This window comes from Scophthalmus maximus, chromosome 5 (genome assembly GCF_022379125.1).
Source record: "Scophthalmus maximus strain ysfricsl-2021 chromosome 5, ASM2237912v1, whole genome shotgun sequence".
NCBI classification, from domain to species: domain Eukaryota; kingdom Metazoa; phylum Chordata; class Actinopteri; order Pleuronectiformes; family Scophthalmidae; genus Scophthalmus; species Scophthalmus maximus.
The window spans coordinates 13,986,690-14,003,996 of record NC_061519.1 but is presented as its reverse complement, the minus strand read 5'-3'; the positions used below and the strand labels follow the sequence as shown (position 1 = coordinate 14,003,996).

The 17,307-nt window shown below is 43.9% G+C and overlaps 3 protein-coding genes across 6 annotated transcripts; 1 reads left to right on the top strand and 2 right to left on the bottom strand.

Annotated features, from left to right (window-relative positions):
- Window positions 1–1,210: 1,210 nt before the first annotated feature.
- Window positions 1,211–5,924, bottom strand: LOC118310801 (pyroglutamyl-peptidase 1). 2 transcript variants are annotated; one of them, XM_035634103.2, is made up of 5 exons: window positions 4,220–5,924; window positions 3,684–3,739; window positions 3,408–3,524; window positions 3,082–3,314; window positions 1,211–2,652 (listed from the first exon to the last, which is right to left on the bottom strand). In XM_035634103.2, the coding sequence occupies exons 1-5, from the start codon at window positions 4,251–4,253 to the stop codon at window positions 2,424–2,426; spliced, it is 669 nt and encodes a 222-aa protein (XP_035489996.1). In that variant the 5' UTR covers window positions 4,254–5,924; the 3' UTR covers window positions 1,211–2,423. The 2 variants fall into 2 exon arrangements, with proteins under 2 accessions (XP_035489996.1, XP_035489997.1); XM_035634104.2 differs by having other exon boundaries at window positions 3,687–3,739; window positions 4,220–4,778.
- Window positions 5,925–6,491: 567 nt separating this feature from the next.
- LOC118310795 (transcription factor JunD-like) lies at window positions 6,492–8,759 on the top strand. Its single transcript, XM_035634092.2, has one exon. The coding sequence runs from the start codon at window positions 7,058–7,060 to the stop codon at window positions 7,994–7,996; it is 939 nt and encodes a 312-aa protein (XP_035489985.2). The 5' UTR covers window positions 6,492–7,057; the 3' UTR covers window positions 7,997–8,759.
- Window positions 8,760–9,043: 284 nt separating this feature from the next.
- rab3aa (RAB3A, member RAS oncogene family, a) lies at window positions 9,044–17,280 on the bottom strand. 3 transcript variants are annotated; one of them, XM_035634106.2, is made up of 5 exons: window positions 17,108–17,280; window positions 15,140–15,364; window positions 13,665–13,783; window positions 12,639–12,763; window positions 9,044–11,576 (listed from the first exon to the last, which is right to left on the bottom strand). In XM_035634106.2, exons 2-5 carry the CDS (start codon window positions 15,362–15,364, stop codon window positions 11,386–11,388), a joined length of 660 nt encoding a protein of 219 aa, XP_035489999.1. In that variant the 5' UTR covers window positions 17,108–17,280; the 3' UTR covers window positions 9,044–11,385. The 3 variants fall into 3 exon arrangements, with proteins under 3 accessions (XP_035489999.1, XP_035490000.1, XP_035490001.1); XM_035634107.2 differs by lacking the exon at window positions 17,108–17,280 and adding an exon at window positions 16,716–17,077; XM_035634108.2 differs by lacking the exon at window positions 17,108–17,280 and adding an exon at window positions 16,193–16,552.
- Between the last annotated feature and the right edge of the window lie 27 nt (window positions 17,281–17,307).

Here is a 17,307-nt window from a genome sequence, read left to right as displayed (position 1 = left end):
CACTCGTCTCCTTCACTACCACTCGTCTCCTTCACTACCACTCGTCTCCTTCACTACCACTCGTCTCCTTCACTCGTCTCCTTCACTACCACTCGTCTCCTTCACTCGTCTCCTTCACTCCCGCTCGTCTCCTTCACTACCACTCGTCTCCTTCACTCGTCTCCTTCACTACCACTCGTCTCCTTCACTCGTCTCCTTCACTCCCGCTCGTCTCCTTCACTACCACTCGTCTCCTTCACTCGTCTCCTTCACTACCACTCGTCTCCTTCACTACCACTCGTCTCCTTCCCTCCCACTCGTCTCCTTCACTACCACTCGTCTCCTTCAGGGAGTCATCTGCGAGGGAGCGAGGGAAGGAGACAAGGAGACACGTGAACAGAAAGTTTTTGTTATGCAACAAGGTCAGATCTTTAATATTGTATTTACTCGTATAGCTCATATTTGTTTGTGCAGCAACTGTGGAGGGTTGAGTCCTGAGATATGGAGTGTGATTACAGCTTTTTCATATTTAAATTTATATTTGACTACTTGTTCTGTTTTATTACACTACTTGTTCTGTACATTTTACAGTATAATATATGTATGAATACATACGACGCGTTTTTACAACATATCTTACAAAATTAAAGAATGAAATCTGAATTTGCACAAAATAGTATTGTACACAGGCACTAATGAATAATGACGCATGGTAACACATAATAAAATATATATAATATATAATATATACTTCATATTTTATTTGACATTTTATTTTTAGATATGAATATAATTTTATTTTGTATCTACCACTGGAACTTGCTTGCCTACTCATACATCCTTTTACTGGTACTGGTGCTGGGACTGGTAGGTTATGAGGGGTGGTAGAAATGGATTTACTCTTGTGCCCAAAAGTTGGACTAAAATGCTTCAGTGTTAGACTTTTCGTCTATGCAGTTAGGACCAATTTTCTACTTTGAAACATCAAATACAGTCCTTAATATTACATTTTCAAACTGTCTCTGATGTGGAACATCCTGATCCTTCCCCCTGTCCTGTGCTGATCTGTCAGGTCAGAACAAGTTCAGCAGGTCTGTCCAACCATGATGTACAACACCCAGTATCACTGTAACTCACCCTGCACCAGAGGAATCGGAGAGTAAAGGAAGCGCACGTGACGACACAGCAGACAGATTCCAGAGTCAAAGTCATCACAAATCACGATTAGCTCTGGCAGGGTATAAGCTCACTTTATTTTAAGAGTTTCCAAGCAGTTGGCATGGGTGCGGTTCTCTGTGTATCACATAAAGTCAAATAACATTAGCATGTTCACTTAAGTTACGAACAGTAGAAATGTGAAAGTCTTCTATTTGCTGATAAAATCCCTCCATGGCATTCTTTAAGAAAATTCAACATTATCTATTTATAATTTCATTGATGCTTGGAAAGTGTGTATAGAAACGAAAAATATGGTCCATCGTCATTTGTTTTTTGATAATTTAACCAAAAATCATCAATTTCAAACACAGATTCTCAACCTTTCAAACATTGGAGACAAAAAAACATACCATACCAACCATACCAAATTGATACCGAAAGAATTTAAATTTTCAAAGAAATTCAAATGCTGCTGAAATGAGGAAATGTTACATCTGACTGAAGACAACAAGGAACAAAGAAACAAGTATGTGAAGTATTTATGCACAAGTTTAAGATGCCTTTGCCTTGCAAAGCTGCACTACATAGGACAGAAACATTTTGTTAATCAAACAGCAAACGGATTGGTTGCACAATATATTCCCTGAGATAAACAAATTATTATAAGTGTGAATCGTTACGTTTCTTCAGTTTCTCTTCGGCTCATTTCATTCCTCTGGTGCAAATAAAAGCATAAGAAAACAAGGAATGACAACATTACTTTAAGACAATATGCAAAATCCCACCAAGAGGATTTGGGAGTGGAGGGAAGCCGAGACAACAGAGAGCCACCATACAATTCATAGTTGTCGCCACTATACCTTCCTAGTACTGAAAAATAAATGAGATGATGTCAATTTTCACAGTCTTATGGAAGATCCGAGGCAGACATAGCGCATACTCCTCGATGCCAAATACTTGTGCACACTAAAGACACTTTCAAACTCACAGCCGTACACAAAGAAAACAGCAACAGATGATGTTGTCCGGGTGTTGTGTCCACAACAGACACCTACAACATCTTTAAGATACAACTTCAGTTCACCCAGTTCAGACACACAGCTCCAAGTTGACATGTGAAATTCAAACCCATTCATTTTTTCAAACTGTGACTGTAAAAGTACATTTTTTTAAGTCTCAAACCCTAATTAGAAAATGTGGCTTCAAAGTTGCATTGATTAAACCATAACTACGAGCCAGTGGTCCATTTCGATCAGGTGGATCTATGTGTCTGTGAGAGACAGTCCTCAGTGGTGGTGCTGGTGTTGATGCTTGTGATTGCAGTGCTCGTTATGTTTGTGCTCCTCTTCAGTGCGACCCTGATCCAGCAGGTCCAGCATCTCCCATACGACGGCCTGAAGGGCTCTGCCCAGTTCCTGGCTGCAGTAGGGTTTTCCTAACGGAGGCACGTGGACAAAGGCAGAGCGGCCCTGCCCCAGGTACAGGGACGTGTAGTAGGTGTAGTCACACAGATATCTACCAGGGGCAAAGGATTGGTTGTATTATCGTGTAAAGTTTGTGTTATCACATTTCTACTTTATCAAATTGATGTGAGAGTAGCACAGTTAGAAACACAAAGGATGCGAGCCAACTTGGCGCTGCCTCTGCTTGTTACGACGCCAAGAAGCTTCAAAGTCAGATGAGTCACAGGACAGTCTTGATTATCAGGCAACTTTTAATAATAATAATCACATCAGTAATTGGTGAATTCCATTTAGCAGTTCTAGTTTCAGGGCCCTGATACTGTGCATGCGGGAAACCCTCATGCTATTGGTAACACCGGTACTTATTTTACGCTGACAAAAATAATAAAATATATATATTTGAGTTGGTTGAGGTCAATGAGCAGGATGAGTTGAATAGTTCATGTACAGAGTGTGTGCATGTGTTAATAAAACCACAGACCTCCCTGCATCTCTAGAAACGGACACAGCCACCCCGATGTCAGAGGCGTTGACCCTTTTGCAGACTGTCTCCATGTCCAGCACTGAGCTAATGCAGCTGGGGCCGCGCTCCATGCAACACTGGGAGGCCGGGCAGAAGCTGCAGTTGTCCAGGCGCTTGTAACCCTTGTTGTGGCCACACTGCTCTAGAGTGACTGTGGTAGCCAATCCAGAAACACCGACGTGGACTACTAACTGCGCGGAGGACGACAAAAGACACAGGTGGCAAAGGTTAGTTTTTAGATTTTCATGATATGGTGGAAGCGTGGTTTCATTTCCTTTGAATACCTGCGGCTGGCGCTCTTTCCACAGTGATGGCAGCAGACGCTGGACAGCCTGGTATTCAACAGGCACCTCACACACAAACAGGTCTACTGCCTCACCCAGCCCTAATCGCTCCAGCTCCTGTGGGCAACCAAACAGTACACTCTTTACAACTTCGTACACTTGGTTGCTGTTTCATGCAATAAACAAAACTCCTTGGCTGTTAACGGGATCATTTAAGGTGAAGCTTAAGAGAACAAACTGGCACTTTTGTTAAAATATGGACAACCTGATACTCATTACCTGCACTGCCACCCAGCTGGAGTTCACTGCATGGTTTCCGAAAGGCTCAAAGCCTGCAGAGGGGGAAAAAAAAAAGGTGTAAAAATAATATATATATATCAACCAGGAATCCTCACAACAGCAATGGTGCACAGAGTAGCCGGGTAAATAAAGAGTAATTGAGGATGCTTATCTGTCATGGAGATAAGTGATAAGGCTCAATATAAAAAAGGACTGTTCATTCAAAGTCTAAAGGTTGCATCAAGTTAAACATTAATTGTACTAGTCAAGCACAAAACACAGTTAAGACACAGCAGGACGTATATAGATTTGTGTTGCAAAATCTAGTTTCATTTTGTCTTTCTGTTTCCTTATCTAAAGACAAACCTCTTCTCTCTTGACTGCAGCATTATTCTTACACATAACGTTGTTATAGTTACACTGTCCGTCTCAGACACAAGTAGAAACCTCTGACATGTAACAGCATTGTTAGTAAAACATGAAGAAATCATGAGAGATTGAACTGTGATCTGGGACCAAATGTTACCTCTCACCTGTTACTATCACTTTCTTCTTGTTGGCCATCATCCCCCACTTAAACTAAAAACAACCGCTGTCATAGATTTATAATACAGGGATCAAATAAAAGAAAAACAAGAATCCTGGGACAGTCTGCGCCCGGCTGCCTCTATCTTCTTCTGGCCACTGCTCACAGGAAATAACACACCAGATCTGGATGGATGACACTGCCATCTACTGTGCTGGCATGCATCTGTCCACAGCAGGTCACAGTCAACTTGAGAATTAACAATGTTTCAGCTTTTCATGAAGAGTCAGAATTAGAAAAAGATAAAAAAGATACCCCTGTGTAGATGAATTGTGTTGTTCTCCGGAATCAGTTATAGTCAGAAGTAAATTCTCTTTTAGCACATAAACAGTGTGGTGATCAGAGTTAGGTCTTTGAAGAGATTGTCTGTTCTGAAGGAGAAACCTGACAGAGCTTGGAGAGATGGAACACGGGCAGCTCACACAGCTGTCAGTCACTTCTCTCACTGGATTGAACCGGAGGAGTCGACTTTATTCACGATATTTCAACTTTGTACTCAACTTTTTAACTTTATTCTCAGAAAGGGAGAAGAAAATGCAAACAGAAGAAAAAAAACCTTCCTCCTCTCATTTTCTTTCCTTGTGCCTGACCCTAAATACTCTTTATTATGAATGTGGGCAGCTAAAGTCAACAAAAAATAAAAATAAAAACAGCCTCTTCTCCTTTACTGAGACCAGTTCAGAATCCGTTGCCCCAGTGGAGCTGCTCAGTGGTTTTGCTGGTCAGGTGTGAATGTCTGCTCTGTAATGGTGTGTGCGCGACACAGGGCGTTGCTGAACATATTAGTTTGTCCCGAGAGAGTTAAGTTCAGAGGACACTTCTCCGAGTGAGGGAGGAGAAACTGTGTCGTACACAACACACAAAACACTTCACCTGAGCGCAGAGGACAAGGCTGCCTCTCAGTTTGTTGTCAGGAAAGGCAGAGCTATAATCTAATATCGTCTTAGAGGAACACCTCTTTTTTTCTTTTTTCATTCCTCCACCCTGCAGCACACGCCCACTGGGTTGCGAAATGACTCACACTCTGGACACGGTTTCCTATGAGGTTCCAAAACTGGCATAGAGGAGATTACATTTTTTTTTTTCAAGGGAGAATATTATGAGGTGAACATTTTTTAAACAAATGAAACCTTTTTCTTTACATTAGAGTCGGTACGGTTTCAAACTCAACATAGATTTATTTCTGCCTCTGAGCCTAATCACACTCCACATCACACCTACACACACACACACACACCACACACACATCCTGCACTGCGGTCGCCGGCAGCCCCTGCCTCGCCTGCCTCAACTCATTCACCTTTCTCTCCCCATCTCGCCTGCGTCACTCGCGACGTTGGTGTTGCCATGGAAACTAATGATGCTCCCCCTCGCTCTGTGGTGCTGATGCAGACGGTCTGCTGACGTCCACACTGTGTATGGGCGGAATAACAATATTCTACTGTAGTTACCACCACAGGGCTCAGTCAGAGCAAACTGCATGTCAACTGCTGTCACTGGCTGCTTATGTAACATTCATACTGTAGTTCATGTTGTAAAGAGTATTCTATTCTATTCTATCTGATTTGTGTTCGATTCTATTTAATTTGTTCTCTATTCTATTCCATTCTATTTTTATGAAACCCTTTATGATCTATTCTCTTCTATTGTGTTCTATTCTGTCCTCATATGTGTTCTCTACTACTCCTCTCTATTCTATTCTCTTCTATTATGTCTTGTATTGTATTGTATTGATTGGTCTATTCAATTATATTGTGTTCTATTCAATCCAACTATATGTTCTCTTCTACTCTACATTATTCTATTCTGTCCTTTATGTTCTATTACATTCTGTCGATTCTCTATTCTTTTCATCCATTCTGCTCTCTTCTTCTGTCTATTGTATTCTACTATATAATATACTAATAGTGGGTATGCTTTCTTAATGTTTGTGCTCCATTTTTTTTGATTCATGATCACCTTGTACTTTCTGGAACAAAATGTCCATAAACCTCTCAGGCTGACAGTCAATCACGGAGAACACGTTTCCTCATTCTACTGTCACTGTCTCCGTGTTCTCTACATGCTCAGTTTCCAGAGAAACATTTTCAGCTTGAGGCGTTTGTAACACACCTCGTTTCATATCTCTCTCCCCCCCCTCCCCCCTCCCTCTCTCTCTCTGGAGAATGACTGTTACCACGGATTCTTGATGAGGTCCAACAAGAGGAGAGAGTGTCGTGGTTATAACAGCTCCTTCTTTCCCAGCAGCATTAGCCCGAGCTGAAGGAACCTTTCCTTTAGATCCTTCTCCTCTGTTCTTCCTCTCCTTGGCTTTCGCCTCTCACACCTTCCCCCGCCCAGTCTCTGCTCTCTTCTGGCGACCCTGAGCTTTTTTATGCTATGACATCAAACCACAATGCATTGCACTGTTTGTAGTTTACCTAGAGTCTCCATGGCAATAAAGACCGGCTCGGCCCCTTATTCAAATTGAACCGGAAACCAACGTCATTTTGGGCCAATCTCCGCGCTCTGGAGTGACATAATGGAATTTTTAGGGCTAGAAAGCGAGCGAGGTCTGGCGCTGCGCATAGCAGACGTGCCATCGGGAAAAGACGCTATCAGCCGCGCGCAGGAGACGCACATCGGAGCCCCTCAGGCACGACAACACTACAGGTGACCGAGCGACCACAAGCAAGGAGCTTCGGGAGCGGGATCGCGCTCAATAGGGATCAGCTGATTTCCTCATGTGCCTGGTCAACAGTTCTTAATGCGTAACGCTCAACCCTCCCTCAAGTGAGGGTGTAGAATGGAAGCAACCCTCTACCCAGGAACCGAGGTGAATACTGCGAGGGCTTCCAACACCTACTCCCACACCACGATGATGAAGAAGGAGATCAACCTGAACCTGGGCGACCAGAGCTCCGCGCTCAAATCCAACCCGCTGCGGGACACGGACGGACTCCTGAACTCGCCGGACTTGGGACTCTTGAAGCTGACCTCCCCGGACCTGGAGCGCCTGATCATCCAGTCCAACGGCCTGGTCACCGCCGCCGGCCACCCGAGCTCCCAGTTCCTCTACCCGAAGTCCGCCAGCGACGAGCAGGAGTTCGCCGAGGGCTTCGTCAAGGCGCTGGAGGATCTGCACAAGCAGAACCAGCTGAGCGAGGCGGGCTGCGTCTCCGTGGACCGACTGGAGCTGCTCGCGTCTGCCAACGCGGTGGGCTCCGGCGGGCTGCAGGCGTCGGACCTCCCCGTGTACACCACCCTGAACGGATATGCGGCCAGTCCGCTCGGCGCCGCCGTCTCCAACTACTCGGCGGACAGCATCCCCTTCCCGCCGCCGCCGGCTCACCTGGCCGGCGCGCAGCAGCAGGCGGCCGCCGCGGCCGCGCTGTCGCGCCTCCAGTCCGCCGGCCTGGTGAAGGACGAGCCGCAGACGGTGCCGGACATGCAGAGCTTCGGGGACAGCCCCCCGCTGTCCCCCATCGACATGGACAACCAGGAGCGCATCAAGGCGGAGAGGAAGAAGCTGCGCAACCGGATAGCCGCCTCCAAGTGCCGCAAGAGAAAGCTGGAGAGGATCTCTCGGCTGGAGGACAAGGTGAAGAGCCTGAAGACGCAGAACACCGAGCTGGCCTCCACGGCCAGCGTGCTCAGGGAGCAGGTGGCCCAGCTCAAGCAGAAGGTGATGAACCACGTGAGCAGCGGGTGCCAGCTTCTACCCAACCAGGTGCAGGCTTACTAAGTCCCGGCTCTTCTCTCCAGCTCTCTCGACGATGTGCCGAGGATGGACATTCGCCTTTTTTGTATCCTAAAACCCTCTTTCGGAGCCTCGACGCGGGGCCTTGGTGAGTGTGTCCCCCCCCCGGACACGAGGCTGTGACCGAGGAACAGAGACGAGTTCCCCTGGAACATGACCGGTTGTGCAGCAGCAGGTTTGGACCGCAGCCGCTCCTGGTTCATGGGAATCTGCCAGTGTTATGCAGCAAGCAGACTTTTATTGTTGCCCTAATTATTTTATTTTTTATTTTTTTTTGGGGGGGGGGGGGGGGAAGCCATGTAGCAAACTGCTATCCAGGGGACTGCCGGTGTTGGATAGTATGCATCTGTCAGCTGGACAGTCTCAGCAGGAGTGCAACCAAACGGTGTGACCAAGTGCTGTCACCGACTGTGTAATATAATGCCTTATTTGTTTACAAGCACTTAGCAAATGACAAATATATATATTTTATTTACGAAAAGCATTTCTTATTTTACATATGGTCTTATTTCTAGTTGTTCCCTCGTTTATTATTATTATTTTTGCGGAAAAACAAATGAACACTGCATGTCCTTGTCGCTTTTGTGTACAGAAACTATTGTGATTTTCCATCGTGGTGGCTGCTGTGTAGTTCTTCAGTCGCCAGACTTCCATGAATGTGCGTGTACGTGCTGAGAAAAAACATATGTATCCACGTGTAAGTGACTCAAGTCCGTACCTGACGTTTATTAAATTCACTACATTACTACAGCTCGTGTGTTTTGTCTCTCATCATCGGGCCAGGAGGCCCCACTTGCTTTGTACAATTGTACATTTATAAACCCTCACCTTTATCTTTCCACGCAGACACCGCGGGTGTTGTGTTAAGTGCAGTGGAGAAGCTGAACCCAGCCGTGGATGGTCAAACTTCTGTTGAGGGCACAGAAGAAGACATTATCAGTGTCGTGCCCTCTGGTGGGCACAACATTTACTCTCAACCACTTCTGAAACATCACGTGATCTTTGGGAAGAACTGTGTAACCCACACAGAACTCCAGCATTTAGAATTTTGTTTATTGAATTCTCATCTTAGCAAATCTGGCATTACAGAATAACAGCACAATTAACACAACTAATACGGTCAGAAAAAGTCCTATTTACAAAGGTTATTAATGAAAGAGGAGGAGGAGAGTTGGAAAGGATCCACACGTGTTCGTAAGTCATCGGCCAGTTTACAGCTGTAGCAAAAACAAGAAACTGAAAGTAACAAAAATCCACAGACAAGTCAAAAGTGAACAAACGCTGTGAGAATCGTCACTTTTTTTTTAATGAAGTGTTCAGTGTATTCAGTTTACTTCTTAAAGCATGTACCGCGGAGTACAGTAGAAAAGCTCTACAAGACAAGCCCAGAGATGTGTACCAAGCATTCTTTTTTGGCTCCAAATAATGCTGTCTTGACCTCTTTGGAAAGAACAAATGTGACAAATGCCTCTACACAAAGTGTACATTCACACACCCACATAATGGTATGTACGTGTGGTACAAACCTTCAGCGGGCTGCATGTATTTGGGCGTGGAGAGAAACAACTGCTATTGCTCTGTGAGAACCGTTCGGCTTCTACACTAACAAGTCTCAAAGGTTACATAACTGATATCAAAAGACAAACAGACTTCCCACCAAAGCCTAGTGGACATGATACAGAGGCTTTTACACTGGAATGTTTCATTTTCCTCTGGAGGAAGCATGTTAAGCTTTGCGCTCGCTGTAAACAGAAAGATAGTTTGTCATTTAAAAGCTGGAACAATTGAAGCAATTAAAAGTGCAGATAGCATTGCGTCATCTAGGAAGAACACCATCATAAAAATAAATAGTTATAAATAATACAAAATAAATAAAGGTATATTTTGAAATAACTTAGGTGTTGAACATATTTCCACATGCCGTGAAAGGCAGGATTCACAGAATGTTTTGTCCTGTGTACGCGAGCCGACTAATCCCAAGCCTTAGCATCAGAGAGAAATAAAACTCATTCAGCGTGCTTTAAAAACATCATGTTCTCTCTCAGATGAAGATGAAAACATCATTTACAGTAACAGACTGTTAGAAACTACCTGGAAGGCGATGGGGATGGCAGCGCTTTGGCGAACCAGTGCTCACAGCCAATCACGTGCCTTTCTAGCGAGTGCATGGTGCACACTTAAATGCAGTGAATGAAAGTTAATACAACGAGAAGGGGCTAAGGGCTTAACGTGTGAAGCCCTGAGCCCCGTTTGGTTCTGGAACTGTCCAACAGACGGGTTCAAATTCAGCCAGCAACTCACACAACCATCCGGTCAACCATCAATGGTTAGACAACATGCAACTCTCACTAAAGAACAGGTAAGAATCCAATATCCTGAATCATTCAGATTGTATAATGTGTTCATTATATATGTATTCATATTATATATGCATTTACAAATGCACATCTATTCACTTTTAAACATTTATACACTCTTCCCCATGCGGTGAAAGACATCCCCTAACCTCTTATTTTGTCATGTCTTAGAAATAGTGACAACATTTTAAAAAACAAAAAACAACAGATCAAAAATCTAGCAGGCCCAGAGGCTACGCAGCTTCTTACAATGGACCAACCTGGTTTTAAAAAGGTTTAAAATTCTGGGAAGGGGCCAAGATGAATTCTATAACAATGCAAATTTAACTAGCAAACTGATATGCGTGACTTTTCTTACAGTCATTCCTAAAAAGTAAAGGTAAACTTTCAAACGTCCTGTTTGGACGTCAAACCTGGACCATAATTAGAACCTGTGGAAACTCAACACTGGGGGAGGACGAGAGATTTCACATGCTCAAAACCAAACCCTACCAACACAAAAGAACGATAAAAAGAACCATCGACTCTATCCACGGCAAAAAACATATATCCTTAAAGGGGACTAAAAGTCAAACAACAGCAAATGTTTTGCATCCATTTAGGTTTGACGCGTTAGTGCTGAGTGGGACCTGGAGGTGGAGAATATCTTTCCCTTCACAACCCTTCAGAGTTAAACCCCAACTGCAGACACGTCAGTGAGGAATGATGGAGTCTTAGCTTTGTATGTGTGTGTTTGTTTATATACTGTAAGTGTACAAGTTTGAAATAAAGACGACTTGGAAACTTGGGATTGTTGATACCTTTGTTGAACTTTCTTCACCCCTCTGACTAAATTACCACCATGAAAAAACCCGGGGATGACATGTCTGAAAAAACACCGGCTCTTTGGGGAAAGCTGGCTCTTGAATGGATAGTGTAGTGAGAGGGGTGGAGAATTAAAGCAGCCAGGTGGTGTGACTCTGTATGGCAGTGTGTGTGTGTGAGTTTTTTTATGTGTGTGTGTGTGTACAGTTGTGTTTAGCAAGCACAATCCTGATGGGACCTCTGGGGCTGCTCGGAGAGCTGTGGCCCCTGTTTGGCTCCGGTGACAGCCGGGTCGTTGTTGTCCAGACTCTCGGACATCCTCTCACAGATGACGTCCACCAGACGCTCGAAGGTCTGCTTGACGTTGATGTTGTCTTTGGCGCTCGCTTCAAAGTACTCAAAACCTGCCAGGAGGGGTGACAGAGGCAGAGGGAGGGTTCCAATGTGAAGACACATATATAATGATACATCAGAATTGTGTAAGTATTTCTTAAAGAAATCCATTCGTAAGTCGATTAGTTGGGCTTTTGAAATTGTGTCAAACTCAAGTCAAACTACATGATACCATGACTACACTAAGACAGCTCAGCTCACTCGCAAAATTATAGAAATTTGCATAAATAAGGAGTGTGTCAAAAAATTAAAAAGGTTGCTCTTTGTGAATCTGCAAGTTTCCTAACAGAGACCGTCCCCCATTGGTTTGTTTGTGCTGTCTATAAGCCTTGAGTTTAGCATTTTGTCCAGCGCCATGTTGGTTTTTTGAAACCAGAAGTAAATATATTTGGAGGAGCCACCTGCACCTATTGGACGGTACTAGCTGTCAATCAAGCTATAGTCAGGCCCCAGTGCATGCTTTATTGTGTATTTTACTATTAATGAAACCATAATTTACTAAATGAACATCATGTTGTATTGAGAAGACTTTGGCCTACAGACTAAGACCATTAACTCCTCAGAAGTTGTTTTACTGATGTTATAAATCAAGTAGAGAAATCATTTTCTCATAGACTTCTATAGAAACTGACTTCTTTTTGCAACTAGTTGATTCGCCCTCTGCTGGTCATTCCAGAGAATACAGATTTTAGGCACTTCTGCATTGGCTTCACTTTCCGTACCCGGTGACACATGCTGCTACTGGGGAGTCATGTTGATGTCGCTCACTTTCACAGCTGCATTTTTAATTGTGATGTACAGCAACCTCTGCCACATCCATTTGAAAATGTGAAATTCTGTAGTGTGACAAGTTAAAAAGACTAAAAAAGTAGATAATAAACAGGATGTCCGCTTACAAAACTGCATATCACCCCATAAATGAACACTGGCAACCTTACATTCAGAACTAATAACAGATATATAATTTATTTTGCCCTCTATCAGGCTCTTTAAAGAGCACTCTGAGACATATTAGTACATAATTTCATCACATGAAAACAGTGACGTGGTATCCACTTTTCTTTCCGACTCACCCAGCTGTTCCGACAGCTGCCGGCCCCTCTCTGCAGCCACCACTCGCTCATCCTCCATGTCACACTTGTTCCCCACCAAGAGCACCTGAGCATTGTCCCACGAGTATGTCTTGATCTGGGTCGACCTGTCGGCAGATTTCAGCACAGGGTGGTCAGCCATAAGGACCGAGTGAATCTCAGAAGCACATTTCATTTCATTACGATTCCAGTTCGTCAGAAAGTCCTGGATCAAGTAGCCATTTCACACAAACGGGGTTATTTGACTTTGGTGCCATCTAGCGAACAGGCCTGCATTTCAACCAGTTCTAAGCAGAGCCACTGTAATCGTGGACGTCAAAGGAGGACACAATGTAGCAAGATGGCGGGTGCATCGATTGACAGATTTTATTTGGTCAAACGCTCCGAACGGTTTTAAGTTTGGTGTGCGAACCAGAACGGAGCCCGTTACCTGTTGGTGCTAAAGGTGGCACAGTACTGTAATATAACTGACATACATGCTTCGTCTGCATGTAGCTTATATATAAATTTAAAAAACATTCATTTCGATAACAAACTTTCCTGTTGATTATGATGGCATTCTAGTTTAATGGCACTAGTGAGAGCTTCACAAGAATCAAAAACACAATTACCAAACAATCAGGTTTCAAACAAGTCAGGTTTAAAGCAATTATCTAAACCACTAATTTGGAACAATTATTTTCTGTCATGCTTCTTTCTGGTTCGACTTTTACCAGCAGTACTTTCATTTGGCATGCAAACTTGACATTGACAAAACAACTAATTATCATAATCAACATAATTAATGGTTTTACTAGTCTTTTCTTCTGAAAACAAGCACAAGATAATTAGATCACATCGTCTTATGTCAAATCCGTTTGACTGTTCCTGCAACAGCTGATCTCAGAAATTCAGCTGGAGGAAAATGTGCTACCAACAGTAAGAAAGCTGAACAGAGATAGTTAGTAGATAGTTAGTTTGTTTGCTGCCTCCATAGACACAAGACAAGCACACTCAGTGGTCTCTCACCAGTCTTGCACAGCGTTGAAGGATTCTTCGTTGGTGATGTCATACATGAGGATGAAGCCCATGGCTCCCCGGTAATATGCTGTGGTGATCGTCCTGTAGCGCTCCTGGCCAGCAGTGTCCTAAACAAAACAAAAAAACAACACATGAACACCATTGTATTATTGAGTATACTCAAACATGACATTCTGAACAACTGAATGTATTCAACATTTAAGAAACACTGGTAACAACGCAGCAGTGTGCGGGTATTTTTTTCTCCCATTTTCTTTGTGTAAATAATTGTCACCTGCAAACAATTAATGGCTGTGCATGTTCCTCCCGATGATTGTCTGAGTTTAACATTGAGCCAAACTCTCATGAACATTAGGTATTCCTCTGGTGTCGCATGTAATAAGCAATTGGTCCCAGGGTCGGGCTTTATGGCTCATGTTAAGTACACTTCAAGGGTATTGCCATTACACGCAAATGAAACGATTTTGGAGAGGCCGGTTTAACAGCTGGGAATTATTACAGCTACATGATAACAGAGAGTGCTGAAGTCACAGATGTGATGGGGCAGCACGGAAAAAACATGCATTCCTATGATGATCTGCAGGCAAAAAGCAATTTACCTTAACTCTGGTTAGTCTGGTCTAGTTTTTTGCAGGCTTGACGATCAGTCAATGTCAAACATTGAATGGTTATTGCATCTCAAATGTGAGCACTTGCTGTCAATGTTTTGCATAAGTGTAAACAGAATATATTTTGGTTTTACACCATTTTGTTGGAAACATTTGAAGATATCCCCTTGGACTATGTGAAACTGGACTAGATGTTTTCTGACATTGATTAATTGGTACTGTAATTAAAATAATGGTGAGTTACAGCTTCATACTGTATCAGGAATATTTGTGGAATCTGCATCTGAATTTAAGTATATTGTTCATAAACGCAGTCTGTTTGAATCGAGGAATAACTTTTCTGTAACAGCAAGGAAACAAAATTAAAGAAGACAAATGTTAATAGTTTTTCCCAATCGTACTGTAAACCTACTTTAGGCTGAGCGTGTGCCACATCACTGCCATTTGGACGGGAAATATAAATATCAGACTTTTGGAGGAAACACTTATTGCAGCATCTGTAGTAATTATGTAATGTAAAATGAATTATAATAAAAATGACCACCTGTTACAACTTCACTCTGTCAATGGAGCCTGACTCCTGACAGCACAGTTGAGGACAGTGGTGTTAAAAACAGAACACCGATAAAACAAAGAGCTACAAACAGCAACGGTGAATTTTCATTTCTTTGAAAACATTTTTGCAGGAGCTCAGAGTGAAGTGCCAGACAGAGGAGAACATCCGTTTTCCCAAAATAGTTTTTCCACATTTCTTGTCACCCTCAGAAACCCTGCTCAACCTACTCTTGGAACCACTAGACAATCTGTACCTGAGGTGACCTCAACCAATCGACAAGCATGTGTCCACTTCCTCACCCAGATCTGCAGCTTTATCCTCTTGTCGTTCCTGTAGATGGTCTTGACCTTGAAGTCGATGCCCACCGTGCTCACGAAGGCTGGTGTGAATGAGTCATCTGCATAGCGGAAGAGGAAGGAAGTCTTTCCTACGCTGCTGTTGCCGATGATGAGGATTTTGAACATGTAATCAAAATTCTGGTCCGAGGACTCCTTCTGTCCATATGTGGCATTTGCAGACGCCATCTACGCAGGGATAGAGATCACACACGACAGCAGGTTTAAGGAAACAGCATTACTCTTATTAGAAATAATAACTAAACCTTATAATAAAACCCCATATAACAAGAGCAACACAAAAAACGACACAAACACAAAATATTGAATTCAATCCACTCTGACAGTGGGAAAGGGTCAGGTCCTGAAAAAAAAAATAACACTCACTGCTCTGCTTAAGTATTTATCAGTCTGTGTCAATTAGATTGCACAATTTTATATTTCCGCTGATCTTGTTGCCAAAGGTTAATGGATGGAGAAACATTTAAAAGATCAATTGATTTAGAAACCACACAGTCACCACATTCAACAGATATGACAGAGGGAAACGACTGACTATTTTTTTTTTTACTGACAGCAGTTTCAGATATCCTTTTGCCTGAGCTCTACAGCGACGTCAACGCCTCAGAACCCCACAGATATTAAACACATGTGGACAAAATTACTAGTGTAACATCATGCAAAAAATGTTGGTATTATGTCAAAGGGTGACGGACGTAACACAAGTCTGAGGGGGGAGAAAACGAACATTTAATACTGCGTGGGGTTTGGATTGAAGAACAAATGAGAAAATTTTCACTTCTTTTTCGAGACAGAAAGCACGTACGGTACTGAGATGACCCAATATGTAGGATATCAAACTCATTTAATGGATTTTAAGCCTTTAAAGTTTGGGTTGTTCTCTTGCAAACTCATATGCAGCATATGACACACGTCATGACAGACAACAAGCACAGGAACTCGAGATACACATCACATCTGACTTCACATGGCACAGTGGAGCAGCCCTGTGTTTACCCTTTCAGCCAGTGATGGGGTTAAATGATGTCACTGTCGTCTGCTGGATGAGGTCGGGCCACACTCCGTATGGTTCCCAGGCATGTCTCATTGACACATGCTTTATCTGGGAATACAATAATTCAACCGTTTTGCTACGAGGCTGTGTCAATACGGGCAGCCAATACCCAGTCGCAGCCTTGAGTGTTTCCACTCCGTGTCAATAATACTGGTCGGACAAGGAGCGAATACCTCCGCCCAACGGGAGATAAGAGGGCGGAAGCAGCGGGGCTTAGCAGGCTAAGCGTCGGCTAAACGGACTATCCCCTCCCGTGCAGGGAGGAGGGCAGGGGACCTCGCAGTCATGAATGAGCATATGGTTGGCCACACTTGTCCTCGTAGGGCCGCGGTGTGTTGGAGCCCCCCCAAAAAAAAAACTGGCACAATGTACACGACTGTTGGGCCCTGAACACAACACACTCCCGATTCACGACGCGGCCTGAAACGCATCATCAGTCCACACCGGAGCTTATATATGACCGACCTGCTCGTGTTAGCTGCAGGGACAACCTATGAGACGCGGCGGTGTCGAGGCGGAGTCTCACGCGGCACTGCTCCACTCGAACGAAGACCAAGAGGTGACAGGTTAATAAAAAGGAAATAACAACAATAACACAGTTTTTACCCGTTAAAAAACAGCATTTTAACGGACTAGCATTGCTACCTTAAATGCTAGCGCGGCGTACCGTTACCAGTATTTAGGAGCGGCAGCAGCAGCTAGCTAAGCATCCCAGCTATGTCAAATGAAGGTTATTTACGACTGCATTTTCATCCAAAACCCCGCAGCTCACAAGCGACAAATTACGAGCATGCCATCCGTTGCTGTTGTCAGGCCCAACAGAGCCGCGCAACGACGAACAAGCCGGGTTTTTTTACCCTGAAGCGGGTGATGTGTTATCCTCCTTCCTGCGCTGCAGCGGCTGACCCAGTACCCAGCCTTGCACCTGCAGTGGCTCGTGCGCATCTAGGTTGACAGACAGCCCCGGCACAAGCGGGTGCACGCAGAGCGGTGAGGGAGATCGGCAGGACGACTGGCCAATCAGAGAGGAGCAGCCGCTCGTCGGCACCGTCCCCTG

Coding starts and splice junctions, on each gene's coding strand:
- rab3aa (XM_035634106.2), bottom strand. CDS start 15,364: ATGGCGTCTGCAAATGCCACATATGGACAGAAGGAGTCCTCGGACCAG. Junction 13,784..15,139: donor GGATAAAGCTGCAGATCTGG/GTGAGGAAGTGG, acceptor TGTTTTGTTTAG/GACACTGCTGGCCAGGAGCG. Junction 11,577..12,638: donor GCAGCTGTCGGAACAGCTGG/GTGAGTCGGAAA, acceptor CCCTCCTGGCAG/GTTTTGAGTACTTTGAAGCG.
- LOC118310795 (XM_035634092.2), top strand. CDS start 7,058: ATGGAAGCAACCCTCTACCCAGGAACCGAGGTGAATACTGCGAGGGCT.
- LOC118310801 (XM_035634103.2), bottom strand. CDS start 4,253: ATGATGGCCAACAAGAAGAAAGTGATAGTAACAG. Junction 3,525..3,683: donor GCTGGGTGGCAGTGCAGGTA/ATGAGTATCAGG, acceptor GGTTGCCCACAG/GAGCTGGAGCGATTAGGGCT. Junction 3,315..3,407: donor GGAAAGAGCGCCAGCCGCAG/GTATTCAAAGGA, acceptor TCCTCCGCGCAG/TTAGTAGTCCACGTCGGTGT.